This window comes from Papaver somniferum, unplaced genomic scaffold (assembly GCF_003573695.1).
Source record: "Papaver somniferum cultivar HN1 unplaced genomic scaffold, ASM357369v1 unplaced-scaffold_114, whole genome shotgun sequence".
Taxonomy (NCBI): Eukaryota; Viridiplantae; Streptophyta; class Magnoliopsida; order Ranunculales; family Papaveraceae; genus Papaver; species Papaver somniferum.
In genome coordinates, this window is record NW_020620381.1 from 5,259,322 (window position 1) to 5,287,045 (window position 27,724).

At 37.5% G+C, this 27,724-nt stretch overlaps 1 protein-coding gene across 2 annotated transcripts; it reads right to left on the reverse strand.

Annotated features, from left to right (window-relative positions):
• Positions 1 to 7,255: 7,255 nt before the first annotated feature.
• Positions 7,256 to 8,882, reverse strand: LOC113328947 (hypersensitive-induced reaction 1 protein-like). 2 transcript variants are annotated; one of them, XM_026575947.1, is made up of 5 exons: positions 8,849 to 8,882; positions 8,383 to 8,623; positions 8,125 to 8,245; positions 7,839 to 8,027; positions 7,256 to 7,750 (listed from the first exon to the last, which is right to left on the reverse strand). In XM_026575947.1, exons 2-5 carry the CDS (start codon positions 8,569 to 8,571, stop codon positions 7,386 to 7,388), a joined length of 864 nt encoding a protein of 287 aa, XP_026431732.1. In that variant the 5' UTR covers positions 8,572 to 8,623; positions 8,849 to 8,882; the 3' UTR covers positions 7,256 to 7,385. The 2 variants fall into 2 exon arrangements, with proteins under 2 accessions (XP_026431732.1, XP_026431733.1); XM_026575948.1 differs by having other exon boundaries at positions 8,383 to 8,581; positions 8,849 to 8,881.
• Between the last annotated feature and the right edge of the window lie 18,842 nt (positions 8,883 to 27,724).

Genomic DNA, 27,724 nt, shown 5'->3' on the forward strand with positions numbered 1-27,724 from the left:
TTACCCTCAAAAAATATTAATATTACTAAATTACCCCCATGAATCCTTAATAATAAACCTATCTAACTAAAATCAGTTTGCATTTCTAACCTAAAAACCGATTCTTCATCTCCTCTACTCCCTCTTTTTTTATTTTTTTGAAACCAAAAATCATTGATGATTGACGATCCAAAAACGATTAATCGCTTTGTTTCTTCTATAAAATTTCTAAATCATCAAGAATGAAGCATCCTACTAACAGGAATTATTCTAGTGATAACGATCCCGGAATTGTTGAAGCGATTCGAAAGAAAACGAAGGAATTTTACGAGGAAGCCGAAGCGTCTCGTATCGCAAAAGAGGAGGAAATGGGTCGAATCACATACTTTTCTATCAACCCAATCCTCTAAACTAGGTTTTAGTAACATGCAATAGGTTAGAAATCAAGAATTTTGAAATCAAGAATTTTGAAATCAAGAATTTTGAAATCAAAAAATTTCAGTGTTCACAGAATCGGGTTACGTTAATGTCGAAGTAACCCGATGCTTGTTAGAAACGGGTTATGTTCTTAAACTTATAAACCGATTGTTCTGCATGTGAAATGGAATCGGGGAATGTTAATGTATTAATAGCCCGATTGTTGTAGCCAATATTCCTTGATCTTTATTTTGTTGGAATCGGATTACATATGTCTTCCCAAAAAACCGATTGTGTAGTTTAGAATCGGACTTTATATGTATATCGAGTAAACCGATTTCTGGAATCGGTTTACATTAGCACTTCAGAAAATCCGATTGTTAATTTTATTATGTTAGGAATCGGGTTTTATATGTATATTGAGTAAACCGATTATGTACCTTGACTTTAAAAATGCATTTTATTCCATTGTTTTTTGTCGCTTAAATCCGTATTCTACAGGCAAAAAAATCAAGCTGAAAAGAAATATAAGCGGAAATATGACCTTGCTACTCCTAAGCCTTTGGGACCTCGTCGAAAAGACGGTAAAAATTTGAATGCTTCCCACCAAAACCCAAGGGGCACGGGGAGTAAAGCCAAAGGGATCATTATCGATGACCCACCACCTCAAGCGGAGCAACCAACACATGAAGAATATGATTCCGAAACACCTACTGAACAAGAAGGTGATGATAGAGAAATTGAAGAAGAAAAAGGTGATGAGGAAGGTGGTGAAGAATAAAGTGATGAGAGTGAAAGTGATGAAGAAGAAGGTTAGGATAAAAGTGATGAAGAGATAAGAGAAGTCGTTCAAGAACAAGAAGTTCAGCAACAAGACCAAGGAGGAGATGCTAAAGAAAAAGGTAAGAAGAAAGAAGGAAGAAAGGTGACCACATGCCCGACCCGCTGAAGATGTTTGCTCGCGGCCCCTGATGATCCACCTTTAGGGATACCCGGTGATGGAGGAAAGGTATTATAGGGTTACAAAGACAGTCGGGCCTCTGTCGTTTACAATACCATAGTAAGTGCCTAAACCTTATGCTATGTGATGTAAACATTATTATCCGTGTACTGTTTTGATTGTTGTCCATCGTGGTTGTTTTGTTTTATAGGATCACAAGGATGTCGTTCGTCTTATGAAGACAGGAACGTCAGTGATTATGATGAGGAAATGGCCACTGGAAGGAATAGAAACAACCATTGGAGAAGTTCCGGAATTAATCGATCTAGTCAATTCTACGGGGTTGATACTTGCGGTCGAGAATTTGGACCTTGGTTACGACAGACCTCTTTGTTCCGCCTTTGCCGAGAGATACTACGAGGAAACGGATACTTTACATCTTTCGTTTGGATAAATGACGATAACTCCAAATGATGCGAAATTAATTACCGGCCTAAGCATAGAAGGTAAAGCCGTGAAGCACAAATGGTACGAGCCATAGCTTGGGTGGGAAAAGATTTATGCGTGGACCAAGGAAGTGTTCCAATGGGATGAGGAGAAGACCAAGAAGGAGATGATAGTAGGAAAGTCAAATTAGATGATATTTCATCTCTCGAGGCTAAGGGACAACTTCATGGGAACAAAGAAGCTTCGTGTGAGGGAAAAGAGGTGACGCCGCAACGTATCATCGCCACGGCCAATATGTATGTCCTCTATGTCCTGGGAGCTGTAATCTTCCCCGACGTTTCCGGTGCCCATGTGAGCGCCAACTTTATCCAGCTTTTGTAACCATTTGGAGAGATTCGCGAATACTCTTGGGCCACTGCCATCCTTGCACACTCGTTGAAGGAGTTGAGAAAGGCTTCTAGGTCTCAAAGGAACCAAATAGGAGGGAATATGGCTTTTCTGCAGGCTTGGATATATATGCACTTCCCAATATTTGCTAAAAGGTCTTTTGAGAATAAGGATTGGGACGGAGAGAATTATGGAGACAAGTACAATTACAAAAATAAGCCGAAGAAACAAAAAATGGATTTTCTGAATTTGAGACGCCAGTTAGACAACTTGACGACGAAGGATGTTGTCTTTGATCCTTACAAGGAGGATTTTACTAAATGAAAAGGAAAAATAAAGAAGGTTGGCTGCCGAGAGCAAAGTGAATATTTTGGGCCTTTGTTTCACCCAAGAGGATATGTAATGTACAACCCTACGAGAGTCGCAAGAAAATGCGGTTACGTACAAAAAATCCCAAAGGCGCACAAGTTGTTCAACATCAATGAGACAAAAACCAAATCACATGATAATTATATTATCATTGTTCACAAGCCTTTGCCATCATGTGATTATTGGAACGACCAAGCGTTCCACGGATATTCTTTGGATGGTCCATCTCCAGTAGATGATGTGGCAATTCCGGGTTACATATCGTGGTACCTCAAAGTTTCGCATACTCGAGTGATACGAGTAGGTGAGAGGCCCAAGATAGAGGACAAAGATAAGACTCTCGATTACTTGGTGCGTATTGTTACTCAATTACGATTTTTTTAATGGTTTTAGCATTATTTATTGAATGTTTCTTATTCGAAATTGAAATAGAGAAGACGAGTCGGACACTTGATAACCCAAGCAAAGCTAGAAATCAGGGAAGGGAAAAATGTGAAGGCCAATGAAAACTTAATAAATGAATTGAATGGTCTCGAAGATGTAGAAGATGGTGCAAAGTTTGGGGAGCAGGATGATGATGATGATGAGGAGGAGGAGGAGGAGCCAAAGAAGAAGAGAAAGAGAGCCCCCTAAAAAAGATGACTGAAGGTGCATCGAGTAGCGCTCAACCTGGTAACCGAGGATGCAGTGGACGTGGTCGTGGCGGTGGACGTGGTCGTGGTGGGGATGTTCATGAATGAATGGTTATATTCATGTTTATGTCTTTAAGGATGGATAATTATGGAGTCAAAACTTATGTCTTGTCTTAAACTTATTGTCGAATTATATTTGGTTACACTCCTAGTCTATGAATGACTTAATCTAGTTTCTAGTTTATGAATGACTTAATTTGTGTGGAAAAAAGGGAGGATTCTAGCATTCTTTCTGTCAGAATCGGTTTACATATAAATATATGTAATCCGACTCTGACAGTTTCTCAAATGTTCAGTTTTAGAATCGGGTTTCATGTATAAATATGTAATCCGTTTTCTAAGAAGAAAAGTTCTGTAACTTTTAGAATCGGTTTACATGTTCAAATATGTAATCCAATTTCTGAGAAGAAAAGTTATGTAACTTTCAGAATCGGTTTACATGTATAAATATGTAATCTGATTGCTAAGAAGAAAAGTTCTGTAACTTTTAGAATCGGTTTACATGTGCATTACAAAAGCCCGATTTGTTAGAGGAAAGTTTATATGATTTTGTAAGGAAACAATCGGTCTATGTGGTCATATATAAAATCCGATTGTTTGAATTGAATTCAAAAAAAATAGACGTTGAGACTTCATCTATATAAGGACAACCTCTTTGAGCCACTCCCACATCACACACTTAGCCTAGAAAATGGAATGGGAACCGTTTGAAGATTTGTGTCTGGTTAAATCCTTTGCCAATACGTTCCGCGAACGTCTGAATGAAATCTATTCAATGTTTTGGAAGAGAGTTAAAGAGATATTTTATGGGCGTACCGCGAATCCCAATAATCGAAAATGGAGAGACTTGGCTTTTTGATTCAACTACAGAAAAGGCGCAATGCGAGAGTACGTAATAGTTAGAAATATGATGTACCACTATCATCCACGAGCTCCTCTTAGGGAAAAAGTGAGTAATGCGATCATTTTTATACCTATTTCAACTACACTAGTTCACATATTAACATATAAGAATTCATTGAATTTTAGATGGAACGTTTCAACGGGCTATGGAGAATTCGTAACGGGGAAAGAAAGTACATTCACCACAAAGAATACACGACATTGTACCGACGTGCTCAGAGGTTCATTGACGAGCATTTGATGTGTCAAAATTTTAGAATTCCCATACTGAATCCTATATATATGTAGTGGGCTAATTTCCTAAACTATGTAATGAATATTTTGTTTCTGAAAGTAAGGCATAATCGGTTTACATGTGTATTACAAAAGCCCGATTTTTGGAATCGGTTTATGTGGGTATTAATCAAACTCCGATTTTGGGTTTATATTTTACCAAGCATAAAACTCAACCCAGAATCGGTTTACAAATGCACTAACATCAACCGATTCTGGATCGAGTAATTTTTTTTTTTTTGCAGGTTTTGATTATGCATTAATGAAAGTTAATTTCAGGATTAACTTGATTAAACAATTTTTAATTTTTCAAATTAGCACTAATTTAACAAGAGCATATCAGGCATTAACATAAATAATGGATAAGGGGTTTATATGAATTATTTCTTAATGACCCTATTTTTCACGTTGCTATAGGCCCCAATTAAGTGGCATGGGCCGCAATTTAGCCAGGTTAATTTATAGCTCAATCATAAACTGATCTCAACTCTCAAGCTTTGAACCGTTTGATTACTACTATCCTCGTTTAAACCGCCTTTGCATTCATGAGATGCTTTTCTGGTAGGTGTGTTCGATAGTTTTTATGTGGGTCAGTAGGTAGGACCTACCATTATCACAGCTAAGGTTCAGGATCAATGACTAGGGTCTTATGGGTGTCTGTTCTGGCGATTTAGGGTCTGCCCCCATAATTATTTTTAATTTTCTTACCCTGCAGCGTAGGGGTGCACATACCCTACCCATATCCACCAACCCTACCCTACCCGCCAGTTTTTTAACCGTATCCTATCCTATCAACTATTCGGCGGGTAGGGTGGCAGGTAAAGATTTTCTTAACCGCCAGTAAACGGGTAGGATGGCGGGTATAGGCCATATCCTACCCACCCTACCTAGAAGTGCACATACCCTAGTCCTATCCGCCAACCCTACCCTACCCGCCAGTTTTTTAACCGTATCCTACCCTATCCATTATTTGACGGGTAGGGTGGCGGGTAAAGATTTTCTTAACCGCCGGTAAACGGGTAGGGTGGCGGGTATAGGCCATATCCTACCCACCCTACCCGTTGTGCAGCCCTAATGCACCTTTACTTATTCTAACAAAGAAATTTTTCTAACTCTTCTATGATCATCGTGATGAAAGTACAAAAAAGAAAAGAAAAGAAAAGAGAGTACCTAAAACAAGAATCATGAGAAGTAGAATGAATACAACTTACGATTTATTAATTATAACTTAAAATTTAATTGCTAAAGCCTAGAACATTTTGATAGGAAAAAGCTTGAACGTTGACATCGACTAGTTAGTGCCAGTAATTAGTTATCTAGTATACAGTTAACAAGAAGATGAGAATTAGAATACTTCCCAATAATTAGTTATCTAGTATATACAATTAACAAGAAGATGAGTCGTTCCTAGGCCTGTGACAAGGATTATCTAGTGGAAAGAGTAAAAGCTTCCAGTTTATCCCTAAAATTTTCTGCCCATATGTCACATAATTTTGTAGAAAACCCCTAAAAATGTTTTTATTTTTTATAAAACCCCAAAGTGTAAACCACATATTATATTGACCCCTGAGCCTTGATGCCCTAAAGGGGAGCATTTCCCGCTTCTCCTATGGGGCCGGACCTGCATCAAGCGAAATCTCGAAACAAGAACGATTTTCTTATATATCTGGCAACGGTGGAAACCAGAAAAATATAATAATGTTGGTTCCATGTGTCATGGAATTATTAGTGTGAGAGATAATATAATGTTGCTTCCTCATTTTCAAAAAATAAAAAACTGGTTCCATGTGTAATATTGAACTACACATGTATAATGTTTGAAACGGAAGCAGTAATACAATAAAAATGCATAATGGGATTATCGATTCGATCAAATACCACAACTTAATGACTGAAATCGAACATTCATACAATAGATGAGAAAATTCAGCTGAAATAGCTAATTTACAAGTAGATTTTCTAAGACCATGGCATGGGTTTTGGGCTACTTGCCTACAACTACTACATCTTGGGAAACTGATACTAGACATCCTAAAAAGATGATTCGGTCTAATTATTAACCACTGCATGTCAGCAAACGCAATACCAGCAGACCAGCATTGGTATCTAACAGCCGTTGGAACGTAAGTGCCACTCTATGTATCATATTAATAATCAGTCTCTGTACTACCACGAGGCCTGTCAATATTTGTCCGATATCCGGTATCCGTTTCCGAGTATTCGAGATCCTATAGGATTTTATCCGTTTTAACGGATATCGGATCGGATATTTTATCGGATATTTCTTCCTTAACATATCGGAAACGGATTAGACCCCATCCAAAATGTTAATATCCGATAGTATAGGAACTTATTTGTAAGTTATCCTAATTTCGAGTCTAATATCGGATATTATCGGATATTGTCGGATAAATATCCCATAAGTGTCAATTATGAAAATGTTTTACAAGGATTTTTAAGCTTTTTTGTTATAACCGGATACTATCGGATATCCGACAGCTTAGCCTATCAGAATCGATATCTGATTTTGATATCCTGTAGAATATTATCGGATATCGAATATCCGGTAGTGCTTAATATGTCGGATATCGGATATCTAAATATCCGACGGATATTCTTCCATTGAGAGGCCTAACTATCACCAATGGAAGTCTCCTCATGTTGAAGGCTTTAGTCTAACCTTCTGATATTCCTGATTTTAGCGATACTTCTAGGATTATTATAAAAATAAATAAAAGAAACACATTTTAATCCAGATTAGAGATTTGTTACTCTTTACCTCAGAAAAAAAAAACTCTAATCGACTTTGATTTCTTATGCAAAAAGAAGATAAGGGCGACCAACGGGTCTTCTTATAAAAGAAATATGCGTCACCATTTTCAAGTGCTGCGTGCTTTTAGTGAAATAGTCCCAACAATATACTAGCTACTAACCCCTCAAAAGAACTAAAATCTCAAAAATAACTTGAACGCCGAAACCTAATCAGTACGCAAGTTGTTTGCCTGAAGAAGTCCATCCCGTATCTGGGTGGCAACATCACGAACAGCACCAGGTCCATGAGGGATGAATACAGCTGAAGATTTGGAGGTAGCTCCAATCTCCTTCATGGTATCAAAATACTGAGTAACTAGAACCATATCCATAACATCCTTTGGCGTAGTCCCTGGAACATTAATCGAGAACCCAAGAACACTGTCTCTAAGACCATCCACAATAGCTTGGCGCTGACGAGCAATACCCAATCCAGACAAGTGTTTAGACTCCGCGTCTCCCTCAGCTCTCTTAATTTGCATGATCTTTTCAGCTTCTCCCTTCTCCTGGGCTGCTAACCTCAACCTTGCCGCTGGAAATCCAAGTAAAGAAAGGTTTTTTACAATCATACGTTCAAATGCACAGTTACATGACTACCGAAAAACATATTGATTCCCTACCAGCATTAATTTCATTCATTGCGCTCTTCACATTCTGGGCGGGTTCTATATCAACAATGAGTGTCTGCACAATCTCATATCCGTAAGCAGACATGGCCTTCTCCAGTTCCAATTCAACAGCTTTTGCTATCTCATTCTTTTGCTCGAAGGTGTCGTCAAGATTCATCTTTGGAACACTTGCTCGGATAACTGAAAGAAAGGGGCGTCCATGCAGATAGTTAGCTTTCCTGAAACACAAACTTGCTTTTGAAAAGAAAGATACATGCGATCTTATTAAAATTCTTACCATCAAAGACATATGACTGAATCTGGGTCCTCGTATTACTCAGTTTGTAAAAAGCATCGTTAGCCCTATCAGCCATAGCCCGATACTGAACTGATGCAACGACATTGACAAAAACATTATCCTGCAAAAAGCAAGAAAAACGAGCGAAAAGTCAAAGTTGGTTCAGGGTTCACGGTGGGGAGAAACCTATTTTATACAACATAAGCTGAATTCTCAAACAAAACTGGAAATTGGCTATAAGCTGAAAGATGGACATACCTTTGTCTTAGTTTCGCACTTGACATCCAGCTGCTGCACACGAAGTGAAAGATGGCCAGCGATGAATTCGCCAAAAACCCAGGGCAGGCAATGACATCCGGGTTCGAGTACCTCTTGATACTTTCCAAACCTTTCCTTGATAGCTACTTTGGATTGATCCACTTTCACACAGCAGAAGAGATTTCCCATTCTACCAACACTTTTAGAAATCCACAAACAGGAAAACCAGTAGAAGAAAACCCTAATCAGCAATGTAAGAAACAAATCAATCTCCGACGAAAGTCGTACTCACAAAGACTTTCCGGTTATGGTACAATATAGGTTACCTAGATTAAAACTATAAGGTGAAGTACACATAATCCTAAACAAAAAACTGCAAGAGATGTAGCACAGATTAAACTCATTATATGAATGAATATTTAATCTTAACAATAATAATAAAATGATAACCAAAAGAAAATTTTACCTTAAGTTTTCAACTGTTGGAATAAACTCTGGATTTTTCCTTTGCAAGGGTTTTGAGAAGCGGTATAGAGAAGTTTATTTATATACGGGAGTGAGTAATTTTAAGATATACATAAATCTTTCTTCTCAAAAAAGAAAATCAGAGGATATTCGTAGAATGTGCGTGTTTTGCAAAACTGTAACTACCTTGTCACCTGTCTAATCTTAATCCACGACGATTTATCTTTAATCCTTCTTTATCTTTAAAAGCCCATAGCGTAACTATCCTTGGAAACTAGGGGTGTGCAACGGATTTGACACGGATTAGGGGTCACCCACAACCAAACTGTTAAAGTTGTGGATTTGGAAAATTGAACCGTAACCGGCCCAATCACCCGCGGATTTGATACGGATTAGCGGGTGATGCGGACCGGATGCGGATTAACCGTGGATTTAGAATTTAAAAAAAAAAAGACTGTCTATCTGTGAAAATCCCTTCGTATGGGTAATTGATCTCTCTATTTATGTTAAGTCACTGTCTCACTTCCATGATAATAAATTAATAACAATGAAGCAAATGCCAAAGTTTTGTTGCACAGCATTATGAGTACAATATATACTTACTAGGTAGTAATCTTAATTAACACTCCAACTGATAAGTGTAGTGATCTTTAATCACTTGATGTAGCACCTTGTTTTTGAAAACGAATTTAATTTCCTCTATGAATTGACAAACAGAAGGATAAATTTCCTGGATTAGTACTTTAGCAGGATTCTTGTCCACATTATACCACCTTTGGCGGATAATTAACTGCTACCTTGTTTTTATTTATATTCAGTATCAAGAGGAGGGCACAGCTTCTTTTTCCAGTAGTTCTCACAACGCACGGAGTGGATCACATGCAAGCATCGAGAAGCTTCAAAACCTTCAATTTCTTCAAGAAGATTATGCATATTTTGAAATGTTCTCTGAAGAAGACGAACCTCTTATTCCTAGTAAATTAAATTAGAGATATCTAATCTAATCTAAAATCTAAAACTCAATTTTCGCGGGTGCGGCTGAATCCGCGGATTTCAAAGTCCAACCGCAACCAAACCGCTAAACCTGGCGGATTGGTTTTCACCCGCAATTTTGCGGACGGTTGCGGGTGAAAACCGCGGTTTCGGTTATGCAGATTTAGCCGATTTGCGTGCGCATTTTTTGGAGGGACGAAGGGTTATAGGGACATCCCATTTATGCCCACATAAATAAAAAGTCGTCAAATGCATGTACTAAATATGAAAAACCATAAAATCACTATGTTTAACGTAAAATGCTTCATAATTTGATATCAACTTATACTAAAAAAATCAATTAAAGTGCGGAAAAAATCAATCAAATTACCCCGACAAGTGATTTACATGACAAATAACATTTTGTTTAAATTTTAATAATTTGGCTGGGCGCCAAATTTTCCAACATGTACCAAACAAAATTTGGTTTAAATTTTGGTAATTTGGCGAGCCAAAATTCCCCCCAACTTCTTACTCACAGGCCAAAAAAATTTGGTTCAAATTTTGTTAATTTTCCCGAGCGCGAACTCTCCCCGCCAACATTCACTAGGCGAAAAAATATCTTAATAAAATAAAAGAAATCTCCCCGAGTAAATTTGTTCCACCCCATGTGAAATGGGAACAAAAGTTATCGGCTATATTCTCACCCGTATGAGTCGTATAAGTTAGAAGCTAGGGTTTCATCTTCACATTTTTAAGTTCTCGTTCTCTCTCTCTTTTAGGTTTAGTAGCAGCGGCTGCAGGACAATCGAGAGTCTCTCTTCATTGCACTCTATATTCTTGGGTAAATCATTGTTCTTTACTTCGATTTTAAGTTCATGTTTTCTATCTGAGCATGCATACCTTTGATTTTAAGCTTTTAGATTCACTGTCTAGGGTATAATTTGGGGATTCATCAAAAGTATTGATTTTTAGTTTTAGTTTTAGTCTTTGAAGTTTTCTTTTTGCTACTTTAAGCTTTGAATTTAAGCTTAGGATCTCATTTTGAGCAGGCATGTATGCTATTTTAAGATTCCACTGCCTAGGGTTCAGTTTGGGGATTAATGTTTTTTTCTTTTTTGTCTTTTGATGTTTGTTTAATTCTCTTTTACATTTGTTTTTGGGTTGGATGGAATCTTCCATTAACCTTTGTTTTTTTTTGTTTTTCTTCTTTCTCTGTAACTTCTCTTGTAACTTAAAAAGAAAGGAAGAACTCTAAATCCTTTGATTTACGTTATGTTCCATGGATTTTTACTTTGAAGTTCATGTACCCTTGCTATAAGTTTTGGGTGTTGGTAAATGTGAAGTCTGCTTGTTGAGTGATTTCCCTATAGTTGTTTTAGAAATGGATAGAAACAGAGGGTTTTTTTCTTTTCTTTTCTTTTCTTTTGGTGTATCTTTTTTGCTGCTTTAAGCTTTGTATAGTTCTCTTTTAAAAAAATAAAGAACATTTAAGTTTTATAGATTTTTTTTGTCATTTATACCTTTGCTGTAAGTTTTGGGTGCTGGTAAACTTATGAAGTTTAGCTTGTTAAGTGATTTGCCTGATTTTTGTTTTCAGAAATGGCTAGACATAGAGGTGGTCACGTGAAACAAGTTTCCCGTGGTGATCCCATGACCACTCCACAGTACTCTTCTTCTCCCCCAACACAAGAAAGGGCGCCGGCTAATATGCGATCTGTAAACGGTAACAATATTCCTTCCCCTTTCTCGTAGTTTCTCCCTTATTTTGTTCATCGTATCATTTCATTTTTTTTTCATATCTAATTGTTTTGTTTACGGGGTTACTGCAGCAATGGGTGGTACGTCTTTAAATGCATCAAAGTCCAGGAAGCGACCTGCTGCAGCAGTAACAACTCCTCAAAGTCCGTTAAAGAGAAAACAGTCAGTGATAGATATTGCATTAGAAGCAGCTAGTACTCAAAGGCACCAAAGTTTAATTCAAGCAAAACGGTTATTGTTGTTGGGTGATGTAGAAAAGCGTCAATCATCTGTTCCACCACATAATGATGTTGAAGGCAACTTCAGTCAACGTTCTGCTTCTAGGAAGTTATCTCATCCATAGCGTCTTGAGTTTGAAAATCGTAGCAGGAAGCGTTCTACTTCAGCTTTTCAACCGACATCTGTGCACCACAGCAGTCCTCGGGTGTCTCCTCGACGACATACTCAGTTTGCTCGTAATGAACGTGAGTCAACACCTCGTAGGAGTCCTCTACGACGTACTCTATTGGCTCATGATGCATGTGAATCAACACCTCGTAGGAGTCCTCGATTGTCTCATCGACAACAAACTCAGTTGGCTGAAAATGAAGATATATCACCAGAGTTAAGTCGTCGAGGTTTTTCGCAGGAAGCTTCAAATTCTCTTGTGGAAACTGATTCTGCCCATCCACCAGCTATAAGTAAAATCTTTTAACTTCTATCTATTCTGTCACAGTTGATAGTTAACACGATTATCCTAAAAACTGATTTTGTTGGGTGATGTCCGTTTCTTGCACAGAGACTAGGGGTATTACCACCCTTCCTAAAGTTGCAATTAGAGATACTGACACGGATAAACTGAAAGTGGAAGTTTTTGAAAAGAGCTTGGTGGGTACATTCAGCCTTGAATGTATTCTCATGATAGGAATGTGGGTGCGCCAAAGTGACAACTTCCCTTTGACTGTGTGTTTGTTTAGAAACATGCCTGAAGAAAAGATAGCAAGAGTATCTAAACTTGTCAGGTTAATACTTAATTCACCGTTTCTATTTTTTTCTAGTTCTTTGGAATTTTTTGATCACTGGTCACTATTTAACTTTTTTTTTTCTAGGATTACTATATCTTAGTACCTGATGATGAAAACGCTGAAGAGGCTATTAGAACACAAATGAGGTTGGCTTATGTTAGATATCGATCTGAGTTGGCGGCGTACTACAGAACGTTTGATAGTCATGAGGAAGCTTTGCGACATCCATCCCCAAGAATCCGCAATGTTGATGATTGGGCTTATATGTGTGACTTCTTTAACACTAATGTAAAGTTTAAGGTATATAAAATTTGCTGGTCTTACCCTTTGCAATGAATTGACATTTTAGATAATTATATTTTATGTGTTAACCTTTAACATGGAGCTGCGGTGTCCAGCTAGTTGCTTGTAAATCTGATTATGATTTCTCTATCATAAGAAACAGTAAAAAGCTATATTTTTGGTGAAGGAGTGTCTCTTAATTTTCATTTTTATATTTAATTTTAGGCTGCGTCTGAGAAATCAAGGGATGCACGTAAGGCACAAGTTCTGAACCATACCAATGGTAGAGAGAGTTTCGCCAGAAAAGCGTATGATAGGGTAAGTTTTAAATTATTCATTGATTCCTTTTCCTTGTTCTTCATGTGTTAATTACTTTTAACGGTGGTAAACTCACAAGTTCTATTTCATTAGGCGCGCAAAAATCTCCCGATTGATCCACTCGGTATGTTCATGGTAACCCACAAGGCTAAGAAGCTTGGTAAACTGTGTGAAGATTGGCAGGTACGAATATCATTCACTTACTAGTAATAAATTTGAATAATGCTTGAGACTTACTGTTGGTCTAAATGTGAACTAAGCATCCCAAGCTACAAGGTCCAGATACGCAGCATGTGTCATTTGTTACTGTTGGTCTGATGGAAATGTGTAGCTCAAATTTGTGTAGCTTTTTGGCTATGCATTTCTTACTGTTGGTATGATGGCAATGTTTTCATTCTTCCTAAGACTTTTATTAGCAGATGTTGCATTATTTAACTTGAATCCGTTTGGAGATGGTCGCAAAAACTTTATCTTTTTAGGAAATAAAATGAAACTGCAAAGAAAAAAAGAGATAGTGCAGATATAATAGACACATGCCTTTTCACTTGGTTAAGTTCTCTTCAACTTGTAACAGACTCACAGACATGCCACTTATTTGGGCACTGACTCTTACCCCTTAGAATTGTCTCATGCATATCTTCTAGGAAATTTAAATTTGTATAGGAATGATGGACGCACAAACTTTCAGTAACATTTTCAACCTGTTTGTATGATAACAAACTTTTGAGCAACTCGGGAAGATAGGATTATTGCGCGTAGTTTTCCATTTTCAGGATCCATTAATTCTTTTTTTCGTTGATGTTTTAAATGCCTGCATGCTTTTGTGTTGTCAAACTATGATTTGTTATGAACTATTTTTTGTTTCCAGATTTTGGGTTCTTTGATGATACATGGAAACCTAATTTAGGGTAGTATTTGATCAATTTATCTTTTGCTTTTTTACTCTAGTTACTGCATTTTGAATGAAAATTCTGCTTATTCTATTACTGTAGTTTTGTTGTCTTTTCTTCATTTTCTTCATAGTAGCTACATAAGCTTGAATTTTGATTTAGTTGCTTGTGTTTACAACTTGTATGCAGAAAGAGATGAACCAGATCAGTGAGAAGGTTTGCCGAGGAGAAGTCAACCACACACCTGAGGAAATATATGCAATGGTTCGTATAGGGGCTAAGCGTACTCGTAAGTCAAAAGTTGCTGCCCGCTTCAGTTTATATGAGAAAAATGAAGCACAAATGGTTGCTCTCCAAGAAAAGTTGGACTCTGAAAAGAAGAAAGTTGCGAAGCAAGACAAAGAAATCTCAAAGCTTCAAAAGAGGGAGCGTAATCTCAGAGAGTACTTGAATGATGTTTTGCAGACGCTTGGTTGTCAACCTGTGCCAGATGATTCAGAAGATGAGTCCCAAGATGAAGGTGAACATGAAGTTGATGATCGATTTACTTGGGATGATGTGCAAGAAGATGAAAATGGCTATGCTAGGGACGATGATGATTTGCAAGAAGATGAGAACAATTATGTTGGGGACGATGATGATTTGCAGGCAGATGGATGTGCTAATGATAATTAGGAGAATGAATTGTCAGGGGAGGATGAATAGGATGAATGTTGAATGTGCAGTTTTATTTTGGTGAACATACAGGTCCATTGCCTTCACTGGCTCCTTTTGTTACTTTTTTGTGTGGACCTGTATGGACCTGTATGGTTCTTGTTCTTTTCGGGGATGGTTTGCAAACAATTTGGTTAACTTGATGGTTTTTGTTTTTTTGTAACAAGTTAATTTGCTTGGGTGGGGATATTGATACCACGTGTAATTAAGGAATGGTTTTAATTAATTGGAAGTGGATAATTATAATTATGAAATCTTAATTAGTAATTACCTTCAGTATTAATTTTTAAATTGTAATTAATTTTCGGATTTCTAAACCAGGATTACAAAAATTTGGTTTAAGCAACCAACTTCAGGCCATGTATAGGTATTTTAAATGCTCTTGGGTTGCTTGGTCTAGCTATGAAGCAATCAGACTTTAGTTTAATTGCTCAAAGGGTACTTGGTCTAGCTAAGAAGCGATCGGTATTTCACTCTCTAGTTTTGGTTGGTCTATCTATGAAGCGATCGGCGTTTCACTTGCTCAAGTATGGTTGGTCTAACTCTAAAGCGATGGTTATTTTGCTTGTTCTAAGCAGGTCGGTCTAGCTATGAAGCGATGATTATTTTGCTTGCTCTAGGTGAGTCGGTCTAGCTATGAAGCGATGATTATTTTGCTTGCTCTAGGTGAGTCGGTCTAGCTATGAAGCAATGAACAAAGGAGATGCTACGTGATAGTTGGTTGATTATTAAAGCAATTGCCTAGCTGCTCTAGACCTATAGAGATCCCACCTTTTGCAATTTAAGAGAGAGAGCCAAATTAAGTCGCTCTAAGGGTTAGAGCGATTCAATATGGGCTTTTCCAACCAAAACTGCCAGGTTGCTTAATCCAGTTTTTCTTGTAGTGTAGAGAGAAAATTAAACCTTCTCATCCAACTCCGAGTCACCTTAAAACCCATAAATTATCTTTTCTTGATCAGGTTGCACTTCAGAATTATGTCCCTCTTCTTCTTTACTACGATGGAAACAAGGAAAATACCAATATGGAAACTCGCTGTAACGTAATCAAAAAATCCTTAGCTGAAACATTAACGAAATTCTATATGTTGGCTGGTATGATCGTTAATGATGAAAACTTTGTGGATTGTAACGACGACGGGGTGGATTTCTGCGAAACCAAAGTATGTAATTGTCAACTCTCTCAAGTAATCAAGGAACCTGGTTTTGAACAAGTAAAAATACTCCTCCCCTTTGATCCATGTGACCATGAAATAACTGCATCTGCTGCTTTCTTGCTATCCGTCCAAGTTAACGTTTTTGAGGATTGTGGTGGTATGGTGATTGGTTTGTGCATTAGCCACAAGGTAGCTGATGCATCTTCAATCGCCACTTTCGTAAACGACTGGGCGACTATTGCTTGTCGTATGGTTTTGAATGATTATGATCGACAAATCAAAGGTCCTTCTTTCGAAATACAATCTCTTTTTCCACAAAAAGAAAATGGAATCAGTTTCAAAGTTCCGTCGCTTATGATAGATGGAACGCTGGTGACCAAAAAATTTGTGTTTGACGCTTCCAAATTAGCAGAACTCAAGGAAAGATGCAAATTCACCAATGAAACCGGAAATGCCCGAGACGTGTGCAAGCCGACCCGTGTCCAAGCCTTATCTACCTTCTTATGGAAGTGTTTCATAGATATAAACGAAGCCAAACTCAAGGGATCAGTTGCTCCTACAAGGGTCTATTTAGCAAAAAATGCAGTAAATTTAAGGTCAAGAATGGTTCCACAATTGCCCAAAATCTCTTTTGGCAATATGGTCGTCCTCACAGATGCAGTGTTCAGCATAGATAACAATGAGAGCAGTGGCATAAATGATGGATACTACCCACAACTAGTACATAGAAGCACTGCAGAGTACGGATTTACTGCTAAACTCCATGTTGAAGTTACTTGAACATTATTTAAACGGTCACACGTTAATGATGAACTTCACTAGTTGGTGTAGATTTCCATTGTACAAGACAAATTTTGGTTGGGAAAGCCAATCTGGGTAAGTACTTGTACAATTCCTACCAAGAACGTTATCGTTTTAATGGATTCAAATTCTTCCGGAGATAGATTGAAGCATATGTAACCTTGACCTAAGAAGACGTGGTAGAATTTGAACATCATGACGAACTCCTTGCACTTGTATCCTAATTATACCTCTTACCTTTTGCATTGTTTCAAGCAAAGAAATATCAAGCCAAGATGTATACTCTCTTTTGATTATTTTAATTTTTCTCCTAAAAAAATAAACTAGTTATGTTGCAAGAATGATACTTTGGTCTTTGAGCTTTCTAAGGCTGGTTTCTATGGCAACAGGCTAAACCCTCCATTTGCCATGCCAGATGGCCTGGCAAATTGGCCGAGCCACTATGGGAGAAAACATAAGCGATCGAGTCTTCACCGAACGGTTGAGTAAAGACCGAGCGGTCTTAAGAAGACCGCTAGCGGTCTCTTTAATACCGATCGGTCTTGTAATCGTCGGTTATCAAATAGTGAAATAACGTCTATTTCCCCCCCACCCACCCACCCCCCACGTTTCCCTATAAATTCACCCCATTCAATTCAATTTAATCACACATAATTTTCTCATTAACTCTATCTTACTCACTCTTTTGTACCTTAATGATCTGTTTAATTTTTTTTTCAACTCAATGGATATGGATTCTTCTGACGAAGAAGTGCATATTCATATGGATTGATTTGAAGAACAACAACGAATATTCGTTCAGGCGTTGAATCAAATTGATGATGAGTCAGGTGAAGATAAAGAACTAACCAACAACTTGATGCAGCTATATTCATCAGGGCAAATACCTAGAGATCCAAAGCCAAGAGAAGTCTTCACAAGAAGATATACGTACCGGGATCGGGATGATTGGCACGAGAAGCTGATGCACGATTATTTTCTTCCTGATTGTGTGTTCTCTGATAAAAAATTCCAAGGCCAATTCCGCATGCCCAGACATTTGGTGCTAAATATTATTGGTGAGATTTGTCAGGTAGAACCTCAATTTAATTATCAGTATGATGCACTGAATATTAGGGGTCATAGCCGTGAACAAAAGGTTACTTCGGCTTTGAGGATTTTAGGATATGGCAGACCTACAGATTCTAATGATGAGTACCTTCGCATTGGCAAAACAATTGCATACAAGTATCTTGCGTTGTTTTGCGAAACAATGATTAATCATTTTGGTCCTACCTATTTACGAAAACCAACTGATGCAGATGTTAGAGAAATATTAAAGCAGAATCGGGAAAGGGGATTTCCTGGAATGCTGGGTAGTCTTGACTGCATGCATTGGGTATGGACCAGATTCCCTACCTATTGGGCTGGTCAGTATAAGGGTCACTACGCAAAACCAACAGTGATCCTTGAGGCTGCTGCTTCTTATGATTGTTGGATATGGCACGCTTTTTTTGGTCTCCCGGGATCTCAAAACGATATAAATGTTTTACACAAATCGCCTTTGTTTGAAGATTTAAAGTATGTAATTTCTCCTCAGGTAAATTTCAGTATCGACGGGAATCACTTCACTCATGGTTATTATCTTGCAGATGGAATTTATCCAAAAGGGTCAACTTTAGTTCAATGTTACCGTCAGCCACCTGCCGGTGAAATGGGTCGTTCATACTCGTATTTCAATAGTAAATAAATGAAGCTGAGAAAGGATGTGGAACGGGCTTTTGGAATTCTGAAGAGGAAGTTCGCAATCGTTTGTGGGCCTTATCGTGGTTTAAGTGCTCGTGAAATGCATAAGACTATGCTGACTTGCATAATTATGCATAACATGGTTATCCAGGAGACCCGTCGTAATAAGAATGAACTAACCATCAAGATGAAGACTTAAGGCCGGAGATTATACCAGCTAGAGGATTACCTACAAGGAACTATGCGCAAATGAGTCATATTGAAAACAGAACTCTGTATATCAGGTTGAGGGAAGATGTCAGAGCGAATCTGTGGGCTGAGTTTGGAAGAGATGGGGGACGAACTGAGTAGTGTTTGTTTCATTTGTTTTTGTTTTTTTATTATTGTTTCATTTGTTATTTATTTTTATTTTTTTAAATTGTTTATGTTTCATTTGTTGTTCCATAATTTTGTTTTGTAGATTTTTTTTTAAGTTTAAATTTTTTAACGGTCATTAAAAGCAGCGATCTAGACTTCATCGCTAGCGGTATAGACTCAACCGCTAGCATTCCTTATAAATCCTTCACTCCATCCATTTCAAACTCACACATCACTTCTCTACAAAAACTTCTCTACTTTCTGGTTAAATTATGGATGATCTTAGATTCACTAAAGATGAAGATTTATCTCTTTGTAGAAACTATGTAATACACTACCCGAAGAGAGGTGAAGAACGACGGATGAACGTTTTACCTAGTATGAATTATTTGGGTAAAATTCATGATGCCTTCTGCACAGAGACAGGAAATCCTCATAAACGGGATCGTGCTTCTTTGTTTTGCCGATTCATGGATATCAAAAAAGATCTTATGGATTTTATAGATATGAAAAGGATTGTCACTGGATACCGTCTTAGAGGTGAGACTAATGCTGAATTGGGAATATGAACTCGAGACGAGTGGCGAAGATGGAAACGAAAAAAACTCGAATACGAAGCGCATTACCAAATTCTTAAGGAGTTTTTAATAACTCGTATGGGATGTTAAGCTTAATAATGTTTTCATGGATGTTATCAAGTTTAAGTTTTAATGTACTGCAAAAAAAAATTAGTTTATGTTTTAATGTAATGAAAAAAGTAGAACAATTTGTAATTAAAAAACCAACAGAACAATTTCATTCATCATAACCAAACTACTACATATTCATTAAAATTAAAGCTGATACATTAATTAATTAAGTGGCACTACTTCATCGTCGTCTTCATCATCCTCATCTTCAGCTTGAACCCCAAATTGTTTTTCCATGTTCCTCTTGTTTCTTTTTTCTTCCAATTCCTCTGTTAACCTGTCCATCTCCATCTCCCATGCCATGAATTGTCTGGGATTCATTTTTTCGATGTTTGCATTTAGAATCTTATTCTTGTCATAGTATGAAACAAATTTTTCTTGAGTTAGTCGATGTTTTTTCATCTCCTTAGTCAAGAACTTGCGGTCTACAACTCTTTGTTTTTAGACGGTCTTTTGATGCTCTATTAAAGTTTCCATAGTACTACTACCTCCTTCACTTGCTTCTCCTTCTTGGGCATCTTTTCTCGTTGCCCTTGTATGATTTCTTCCTAATAATGTTCTCTTCATTGCAGTATTGACATTCAAGTTGGAATTGTTGTTTCTGGTGGTTTCTGGTGAAGAAAATGGATTATCTGGAGGGGGATGAGATGATTGAGATGGTTGTTGTGAAACTGGCGTTGAAGGTGAAGAAGTGTATGGTGAACTTGCAGGTATATTCTGCATGTTTGCTAACACTTCTGGATTATATTTAGGCAACACTTTCAAAATATGATAACAACTTTCATAAGCAAAATTTGTCCCATGTTTATGGTGCCAATCAGTTCGACACTTTCGTTCGACATCAACAAGACCTCTCTCTCGACCACGAGCAGCTTGCATTAGAGCAGCGACATACAAGGCAAATTGGGCGTTGATTGTAACAAAGCGACCGGACAATCCATTTGCATCACGCTCGTTGATGTTCATAGTTTCGTTTCGAAAGTTGGCAAATATGTTATCCCACAACTTGGTAGATTGTTGACTGGCACCATCGATACTATCTTGTGTAAAGAACACATAGTTTCTGCAAATGCTTTCATCTTCGGCTACGGTAAATTTGGACCCCTAATCTTCTTCTTTTGTTGTTTTGATTGAGTATTAGATTGAGACATATTAAGAAATTGTACAATACAAGTGAATGAAATAGTTAGATGATGAAATTTGTTTTAGATTAACAAATGTGAAGAGTAGAGAAGAGAAGGTGTGAGTTAAAATGTTAGAGGAATATGGTATTTATAGGGGGAAAAATTATGGCCGTTGGATCAGATTATACTCAACGGTGCAAACTAAACCGGACGGTCTTATAAAACTCGGTAGCGGTGCAGTAAACACCTAACGGTGTAAACTGGACCGAGCGTTCGAGACTCGACCGCTCGGTGGAAACTTGACCTGGCCTAGTGATTAAGATTTTTTTGAGAGTCGTTGTTGTAAAAAGGATTCGTTTCAGACTTGTGAAGGAAATGGAATTTTTATATTTAATAAATATATATATACAAAATTATTAACAATGGGCGAGAGGTACTGGGACTAAGGATTTGGCCGAATTCACTACACAGGGTTCATTCATATATTCTTTGACAATTAAAACTCAATAAAATTAACATAGACTCTGATTTTGCCAAGATAGATTCTCAAAACATCGATTGTAAGTCCTAAGCATGATGTATCAAAACAACTAAGCTAAGCATACATCATCAAATTAAATAACAACCAATTAATTCAAATCATATTTAAATTTTAGATTAATGCAAAAGTCATAAAAAAGAATAAAATAAACTACCCCAAGGAATGAAATTCAGCCTCCTCTGTCGTCCCAGTGTTGGGTTTTAGCTCCTCATGATGAAAACGCGCTCAAAATATATTTTTATAGCTCAAATGGTGTTTACAATGGAGAGAAAAGGAGAAAATGGTGTAAAACTGTAATCTGCGACGCACAAAAAGCGTCACAGAATGAACGATAAAAGACAAGTGTTGCTGTTGTTTAGACTGCACTGCGACCCACGGTTGTGCGTCTTAGACACTGTTGATAAACGACTGTCCTTGCGAGTCCGTTCTTCGTGTTCTTGGTGTTCTTCATCATCAGCAGCAGCAGCAACAGAGTTTAATCAACTCTTGATTTCTGCTTCTCTGGACCTCCTCTCGACCCCTTTCCCAAACTTTTTTTCCTTGTATTTATAGTGAATTGGAGCCAAAAATCCGACCATTGATTGCATATATTCTCCATTTAATCCAAATATTCTCGGCTGCCAATAATAACGAAAATTTCCATTTTTAATCCCATGCACGCGTTAATTTTTATCCTGCACGCTCCCAAATGTCTTCTCCACGCCTCAACAAACACTCTTCCAACGCTAGTAGGACTCTCCCATGCACACAAGAACTCCATTTATGCTCGTGTTACAGTGCACGTGCTCTGTTTTGGGCTCAAGGATCATCACGCGTTTTCCAACCACTTTTGATCGAACCCACTGCCCATAATTTGTTCCTCATGCCATATCACATCTTCCTACCAAGTTTGAGCGATTGAATCTCCCTAAAACACCTTAATTTTGTTGATTGAAACTCTAACATTTGAGAACTTCATTTCCCGCCAAAACAAAAAGTTTTTGAATTTAAAGAGATGAAGTGCCCCTAATCATCTGTGGAGTGTAAATAGCAAATGCCCAAATGAGGTGCCCCTTAGTAATTGGGTTGCCCCTTAACCAAAATGAGAATTTGAATAACAAATGTCCTCCGGGGATGCCCCGCATAATTTTTCGAGCAGATCTTTCCAAAAATGTTTATTTCCTAAAAATACATAAAAACACAATATTAGTACAAAAATAGAGTTCCAACAATACGGACATTGAGGACAAATTAGACACAAAAATGTGTCTATCAAATACCCCCGAACTTATTATTTGCTAGTCCTCGAGCAAATCTAATCTAAAATAAAATGACTACACTTAGCACGTGCAGTAAGCGTTAAACCACTAGGTGGCCCTAGTGGCGGAGTGTTGTCTCCGGAGGGTTTACCAGAGGTATACCCACAAAACCTTTACTCCGGACCCTAGCTATCTACAACGAACCTTGGAAGGCACTAAAGAATATCATTGGTTGTCTTACAATCACTGACTACAGGAGGAAGTACCCTGATGCGAAATTCCAATTGTTGTACACGAGTTTACACTCAAGCATACTAAAATTCATATAAAGTGACAGAGCTCTACTCAGATAGTTGCACTATGGACATCATATTCGGAGTCAAACTAATCATATGGATAGAAAAAAGGAGATGGAAATAGAAAAATGTAGATGGTTTTGATGTTAACCAAATGATCGATGTTTCACATATTTGTCTGAAGGCCACTGCCAGAATGAACCTATCCTAATGGACTGCGATACCGGTCTGACTAATATCAACACAACTGGCATATACAAGGGAACCAATGGTCGATAACTTAAATCTATATCAACAAACTGGCAAATACAAGGGAACCAGCAGTTGACTACACAGAACAATAACCATTTTTTTTTAACTTAACGGCATGAATAGATCTTTTTGATCCAAGCGCATGCTTCTTGTCAGCAGATTACACGATAGTTCCCACGGGTCCTGCATTCCACGCTTGCTTAGGCGACGGAAACAGGGAGAACACACGCATATTGCTATCCAAGTGTTAATACTTATTCCGATTGGTCTAACTGGTCCGGTCTTTTTTTTTTTTTTTTTTTAGTAACTCAGTCACTCTAATTCACCCTAGCAGTGGTAACAACTTGAATCGTGTGCCCCACCTAATCACTTAGAGAAACATAGTTTAAAATGAAAAAAAATAAAAAAGAAATGAAAAGAACTCAACGAGATATGGTGCAACTATCATGTTATTTATAACACCTGAGCTCTGTGCTTTTATGAATAGACTCTTTCGATGTTTCCATCTAATCATATTGGTTCCTCAACTCCTCTAACCAAGATGTTCCAATCCACTTAGATTGGTTAGTGCAAACCTTAATAGCCATAAATTTTTAGGCTCTGGAGTTTACTAATTGCAACTAAAACGTTTCTCCCATACCCCCAAACTTAAATCTAACATTGTCCTCAATGTTCTAAAGATGAAATTAAAAGCATGAACAATGAGAAACGGTTACTATTTGAAGCAAAAGAGTTAAGGAAGGATATTACCGTGTTGCATGAGATTGGGTTACCTCCCAAGAAGTGCTAAGTTTAAAGTCTTCAGCCAGACTTAGAAAAGGATTGGTCAACTCGAACCATAAAGTTACAGTCGAAATAATTGTGGGTCTTCAAAACCAAATAGAGCTGACCATAGGAATCTGCAGTGAACCAAGAAAATGGACAAGAAAAGCATGCCCTTACCTAGTTTCCTGAAAACTATCGTTAATTGCGGTTCAGGTTCTATGAAAGGGTCTAAATAGAATATTTCCATTGGTTGCTTTTCTTCATAGATGGGATCCGAATCACTAGGTCATAGAGTCTGTAAAAACTCAAATACAAACTTATAATCACGAAGTAATAACCTAAATAATTGCGGATTCACTAAGTCAATCAGATATGACTTACATAGTTGACCACAGTGAAAGAGGTGGTCTTCCTTAAGAAAATGTGTCGACCCTAATATCCTAAAATGATTAGGTTTAGTCTCAAAACTTAATAACCGACACATCTTAAAATCAAAAGTTCCCACAATTGGTTGAAAGGTTTTTGGTGGGAAAACAAAGTCAATCTTGGTATCATAGCCTGGGTTAACCACATCACCAGAGGATGGGTTTGTAACAACTGAGCTTCTTTCTGGACATCATTAGGTTCGGGAAAACGTGTATGAAGATAATCTTGTAAGATGGTTGAGGCACAAATGTCAAGTCCTACAGGAGGGTACTTTCTAAGAGTTAAAGCACACAGAGAATGATAATCACCCCCAAACTTAGAGTTTTATGTGTCTCTAGAAAGACTAGTCACAACTTCCCTAATTTCTAGGTCATCAGATTACTGGAAATGGTCAATAGATTCTTCTAAGTTGGGTTCATCCTCACTCATTTCTACGAGTTTATCATCTTCTAAGACTAGTGTTTCTAAATCGCTAGATTCTAAAACAGTATTCTCAGGGTAAACTCTTTCCTCTAAACCATCATCACAATCATATAAAGGATTATCAGACAAAGGCTCATAAAATAAGGTTTTAATCATAGTTACCTCCTCCGATTCACTGATAGGCACATCAAATAATGGATTATCCAACATACTGCAGGCTAAAGGATCATGAACTACATCGTCTAAAACGGTAGTATCTCTAGTCAAATCCACATCTTTTTGAATAGGTGAATAATTATTAAAATTATTTGGATTTGTATTAGAAACAACACTATCATTATAAAGCTCAATCGGAGTAAAAAATTCCTGATCACTATGCCTACATATTTCATGTTCTTCATCAATACTATCCTCATCATAATCATCACTATAATAACATGAAAATGATCGAACCTTATCAAAACAAGTAGTGTTACCAATTCTAACCTCGTCCTCTAAATTAGGCAAATATTCACTATTGATATCAAGGGTAGAATTAGAAACCCTATTTTGGAAATTTAGATTATTTCGAGCAGCATTAGCCAACTGTTCATTTTCTGCCTCTGCCTGAATTTCACTGAGCATAACACTTATACATTCACCACTCTCGTTTATCATCTCAGAATATCGTGTACACTCTTCTTTTGAACTATTCATTGCAACTAAACATTTATACGTCCTTTCAATCTGTTGTTGGGTCTCTTCTAGAGATGGAACAGGTTCAGAAATATCATAATCAGGACTAGTTTCCAAAAACGAGTAACCAGTACTACAGTGTTCCTGATTTTCTTGCTCGTAAGACCAATTCGCGTGTGGATAGTAATTGGGCTCACCATGGTATGAACCATAACCTTGAAAAGGTTGGCGTTCCCAACTACTATTCCCACCATGGTCATAAAACTGATGACGTCCATATTCAAATTCAGGTCGATACTCATTGTATTGGATTCTATCATACCAGTTCGACATTCTTAATTGCAAGGGAATTCTACACAACCACAAACAAGGCCGACTAGACTCTACCAAAACAAACCTAAAGATTTCTAGCAAACAAAAAGCATGATGGCTTCACTTAGATTGTTTTCTAGACCAGCTTCTATTCCTTCGAAAAGGAATTCGTTACAATTTGAGCACACACCTCTGGAATCAATCCGAGCTAATGTAAGTTGAATCGAGGCGAGGGAAGCTTAGTTGAATCGAGGCGGCGCCAAAATGATTATAATTTTGATGATGTTATAGTAATGAGGTTCAAACTCTCGGACTTGTGAAGATTAAATTTAAAGGTTTAATAAAATTATATACAAAATTATTAACAATGGGTGGGAGAGGTAACCAAGACACTAGATTCCACTATTATGCAAAATTGAATGATAAATATTTCAAAACTCTATTCAATTCTTAAGTCCTCTTTTATCTTTAATTCACTATCAATCATACAGATTCTCAAACATTATTTGTAAACCTTAAGCATAGATTATCAAGAGATTAAACCAAGCATAACCTATCAAACTGAATAACAAATAATTAAGACAATCATTCAAACAATTTAAAACTCTGCAAAAGCAGCGATTAGGTGAATTATATAATTAAATGAAATAGTTACCCATTTATGTTGCGTGAATAGCTTCCTCCATTGCCTTGGTTACGAGGGAATTAGCTCATCATAGTATAAATGCTCTCAAAATAATTTATTATGGCTCAAAAATGGTTTACAAATGATGAGAAGAAGAGAAAATGGTGTAAACAGCTAATGTGCGACCCACAGGAAGCGTCACACAAGAACGATACATATTAAATGTTGTAGTCTTTGGGAAACTACGACCCACTCTTCACTTTCGTTGTCACTGTTGAAGAACGACAGTCTCTTACAGTTTATTGTTCTTCGTGTTCATCTTCATGCAGCAGCAGAAACAGAGTTTTGTTAAACTCTGATTTCGTCTTCTCTAGCTCTCCCTAGCTCCCAAAACTCTCGATCCCTTTCCCAAACTGTTTTGCCTTTTATTTATAGTGAATTGGAGCCAAAAATCCGACCATTGATTGCATATATTCTCCATTTAATCCAAATATTCTCGGCTGCCAATAATAACGAAAATTTCCATTTTTAATCCCATGCACGCGTTAACTTTGATCCTGCACACTCCCAAATGTCTTCTCCACGCCTCAACAAACACTCTTCCAACGCTAGTAGGACTCTCCCATGCACACAAGAACTCCATTTATGCTCGTGTTACAGTGCACGTGCTCTGTTTTGGGCTCAAGGATCATCACGCGTTTTCCAACCACTTTTGATCGAACCCACTGCCCATAATTTGTTCCTCATGCCATATCACATCTTCCTACCAAGTTTGAGCGATTGAATCTCCCTAAAACACCTTAATTTTGTTGATTGAAACTCTAACATTTGAGAACTTCATTTCCCGCCAAAACAAAAAGTTTTTGAATTTAAAGAGATGAAGTGCCCCTAATCGTCTGTGGAGTGTAAATAGCAAATGCCCAACTGAGGTGCCCCTTAGTAATTGGGTTGCCCCTTAACCAAAATGAGAGTCTGAATAACAAATGTCCTCCGGGGATGCCCCGCATAATTTTTCGAGCAGATCTTTCGAAAAATGTTTATTTCCTAAAAATACATAAAAACACAATATTAGTACAAAAATAGAGTTTCAACAATACGGACATTGAGGACAAATTAGACACAAAAATGTGTCTATCACCTAGCTAAGTGGAAAATTTGCCACTTAGCCAGGCCAGTTTTCCCCCTCCATAGTGGGTGCTTAAATGGCAAACATGATTGTTTGCCACACCCATAGGAATGGTCCTAAGAGCGTCCAGAATCAACCGAGTACAACCAAAAAGCAAAAAGTAAAGATTACCAAATTAATTTGGTTGTGGTCCTTGTTAATTAAACACAACAGGGGTGGAGCAAACTATAGTCAAGCGTTAGTTTAATCTCCGCTCATTTAGAGGAATACATATAAACCTTGTCTCAATAAGAGACGAGCGTATTGTACACGCCTAGATGGGGCGTAGATAATACTAATGTCTGGTATCAGGCGAACGTTAGAATTACGTTCCAAATGAAACGAATGCAATAGTCACCTCCCATGTT

Coding starts and splice junctions, on each gene's coding strand:
- LOC113328947 (XM_026575947.1), bottom strand. CDS start 8,571: ATGGGAAATCTCTTCTGCTGTGTGAAAGTGGATCAATCCAAAGTAGCT. Junction 8,028..8,124: donor TCAGTCATATGTCTTTGATG/GTAAGAATTTTA, acceptor CCTTTCTTTCAG/TTATCCGAGCAAGTGTTCCA. Junction 7,751..7,838: donor AATGAATGAAATTAATGCTG/GTAGGGAATCAA, acceptor TTGGATTTCCAG/CGGCAAGGTTGAGGTTAGCA.